Source organism: Mandrillus leucophaeus, unplaced genomic scaffold (genome assembly GCF_000951045.1).
Source record: "Mandrillus leucophaeus isolate KB7577 unplaced genomic scaffold, Mleu.le_1.0 Scaffold467, whole genome shotgun sequence".
NCBI classification, from domain to species: domain Eukaryota; kingdom Metazoa; phylum Chordata; class Mammalia; order Primates; family Cercopithecidae; genus Mandrillus; species Mandrillus leucophaeus.
In genome coordinates, this window is record NW_012104998.1 from 596,348 (window position 1) to 599,738 (window position 3,391).

Below are 3,391 nucleotides of genomic sequence, written 5' to 3' on the forward strand. Positions count from 1 at the left end.
AGGGGATGTTGTGTATTTCATTTTTTACTTAGATTTATTTCTATCAAATACAGGCCATACAGGAACTAATGAAAATCCACGGACAAGATCCTGTTTCATTTCAAGATGTCAAGGTTATCTTTTCCTTTAATTTACATATTACCAGATAATTGTGAGATAGTCATTTGTATTACATGAAATTTTATATGAAAGCAAGTAATGAAGTACTATTTGAATCAAGTATTTGCTTTTTGTTCTGAACTGATATTTAAATCATTACGAACTGAGACCACATTTGGACTATTTATATAGTTTATAATTTTAGTATTGTCATCACTATGTTCTCATTGGAGGCATTCATTCATTTTAATTGAAAATTAAGACAGTCAGGGGGCCGGGCGCAGTGGCTCACGCTTGTAATCCCAGCACTTTGGGAGGTCAAGGCGGGCGGATCACCCGAGGTCAGGAGTTCAAGACCAGCCTGGTCAACATGGTGAAATCCCGTCTCTACTAAAAATACAAAAATTAGCTGGGTGTGGTGGTGCATGCATGTAATCCTGGCTACTCGGAAGGCTGAGGCAGGAGAATCGTTTGAGCCCGGGAGGTGGAGGTTGCAGTGAGCTGAGATCGCGCCACTGCACTCCAGCCTGGGCAACAAGAGTAAAACTCTGACTCAAAAAAAAAAAAAGAAAATTGAGACAGTCAGTACAGTCTACATCCTACGGCAGTCTATTCAACTGTAAACTGAATTTTTACCTTGGAAACTGTTTAGGTTCAGGCACTTTTTTTTAGTATGCTACCTCAAAGAGCCTGTTCACCTGAGTAATTTTACTACAAATTTTATTTTACTACAAATTTTGTAGTAATTTTACTACAAAAAGATTAGAAAACATGTACTAATTCCCTGTAAATATCTGTTGTACACTTCATAATATAGAAGGAGGTCTTCTATATGTTCCAGTAAGTTTTAGCAGCATTTAGCTTCTTTTTGGATATCTAATGCATATCCAGAAAGAAGAACTCCTCTCCTATCCTAATAAAATGTTGACATCAATATTGGAAATGAAGCTTTGTCACTATCTCTGAAACATTTAGATGTTTAATTGAGTTGAACCATTAGCAAAAAAAATTAAACCAAACCCTTGTTAGCCGAGTGTGGTGGTACGCAGCTGTAATCCCAGCTACTCGGGAGGCTGAGGCAGGAGAATGGCTTGAACCTGGGAGGCAAAGGTTGCAGTGAGCCAAAATCACACTACTGCACTCCAGCCTGGGTGACAGAGGGACACTCCATCTCACACAAAAAAAGAAGGGGCTGGGCACGGTGGCTTACGTCTGTAATCCCAGCACTTTGGAAGGCCAAAGCAGGTGGATCACCTGAGGTCAGGAGTTTGAGACCAGCCTGACCAGTATGAAGAAACCCCGTCTCTACTAAAAATACAAAAATTGGCCGGATGTGGTGGTGTATGCCTGTAATCCCAGCTACTTGGGAGGCTGAGGCAGGAGAATCGCTTGAACCCAGGAGGCACAGGCTGCGGTAAGCCGAGATCACACCATTGCACTCCAGCCTGGGCAACAAGAGTGAAACTCTGTCTCAAAAAAAAAAACAAGGCTGGGTGTAGTGGCTCACGCGTATAATTCCGGCACTTTGGGAGGCCAAGGCGGGCAGATTACTTAAGGTCAGGAGCTTGAGACCAGACTGGCCAATATGGTGAAACCCCATCTCTACTAAAAATACAAAAATTAGCTGGGTGTGGTGGTGTGCACCTCTAGTCCCAGCTACTCAGGAGGCTGAGGCAGAAGTATTGCTTGAACCCCGGAGGCGGAGGTTGCAGTAAGCCAAGATTGCTCTACTGCACTCCAGCCTGGATGACAGAGCGAGACTCCATCTCAAAAACAAAACAAAACAACAAAAACTACAGACAAAACCTTGTTTCACCACCAATTAGAAAGGCAATAGAAAAATATGTAAGAAATTAGTTAACATGCAGTCCCTGAACACTGCATTAAATAGTTCTGCCACTAATTACCTATGTAGCTGGATTAGATGCTAAGCCTTGGTTTCTGCATCTACAAAATGAAGGACAGCTATCACATAGCTAAGGAGTTATCCAATAAAATTTTGTGATTGTAGGTAGAGAAAAGGAAACTGCCTGTTAAATGGAAAAGAAAAAAAGTAGAACAAAAAATTAACATAAGCCCAAGTGGCAGCCCTCAATTTTATTCCTCCATACTTCAGTGGATGCAGACAGCCCTGAATTTTGGATCACGACGTGTGATAGAAATTAAGTGGATCAAATTTCATTGTATTTTTTTTCTCTTGCAGGATGAAATCTTTGACATGGTAAAGCCAAAGGATCCTTTGAAAATCTCTCTTCAGGATTTAATCAACAGTAATCAAGGAGACACAGTAACCACCATTCTAATCGATTTGAATGGCTTCTGGACTTATGAGAACAGAGAAGCTCTTGTTGCAAATGACAGTGAAAACTCTACAGACCTTGATGATACATGATCTCTGAAAGACTAGACTGTCTTATATTAAGAGATACTTGAATGCTGCATGTAAAGCCTTTAAAGCAAAATCCTCAGAATGGTCTAAATAAAACACTTGATATGCCTAGAGAACACAGCAAATGTTTTGGTTACTGGAATTCTGGTTGCAATAGTTTAGAAAAAATAGGACCAAATATTGCTTGTTAGGAGGTAGGGTAAGTTCTGGTTCCTTTTAGTTCAAAGATGGGAAGTGTGATTTGCTGTAGATAGATGATGTTCAGTTTAAACATGTATAATCTTCAGAGATGAAGTTTCCATGGAATATTTCTGACAGTCATTTAGAATATGAATATTTGACTGACAGTGCATATATATACACACACATAGATTTTATATATGTATATATATATAAAATCTCAAAGATTACAAACTTTCCCATTCATTAGAGTAGAGCCATTTTATTTCTGGGTTAGGATTAGGATTTTTTTTTTTAGGGGGTTCAAGTGATTCTCCTGCCTCAGCCTCCTGAGTAGCTGGGATTATAGGTGCCTGCCAACACACCTGGCTCATTTTTGTATTTTAGCAGAGCCAGGGTTTCACTATGTTAGCCAGGCTGGTCTCGAACTCCTGACCTGAACTGATCTGCCTGCCTCGGCCTCGGCCTCCCAAAGTGCTGGGATTACAGATGTGAGCCATGGCACCCAGCCTTTTTGTTTTTCGTTTTTTGTTTTTTTTTTTCCTTGAGACAGTCTCCCTCTGTTGTCCAGGCTGGAGTGCAGTGGCATGATCTCTGCTCACTGCAGCCTCCACCTCCCAGCTTCAGGCAATTCTCCTGACTCAGTCTCCTGAGTAGCTGGGACTTCAGGTGTGCACCACCATGCCTGGCTAATTTTTGTATTTTTAGTAGAGATGGGGTCTC

At 40.9% G+C, this 3,391-nt stretch overlaps 1 protein-coding gene across 1 annotated transcript in view; it reads left to right on the plus strand.

The window, feature by feature from the left end:
* PPP2R3C (protein phosphatase 2, regulatory subunit B'', gamma) overlaps positions 1 to 2,613 on the plus strand; it is a 40,400-nt gene extending 37,787 nt beyond the window's left edge. The window contains exon 11 of the mRNA XM_011995060.1: positions 2,303 to 2,613. Within this exon, the coding sequence (XP_011850450.1) occupies positions 2,303 to 2,491 (189 nt within the window). The 3' untranslated portion in view covers positions 2,492 to 2,613. The remainder of the gene's footprint in view (positions 1 to 2,302) is intronic.
* Positions 2,614 to 3,391: the final 778 nt, after the last annotated feature.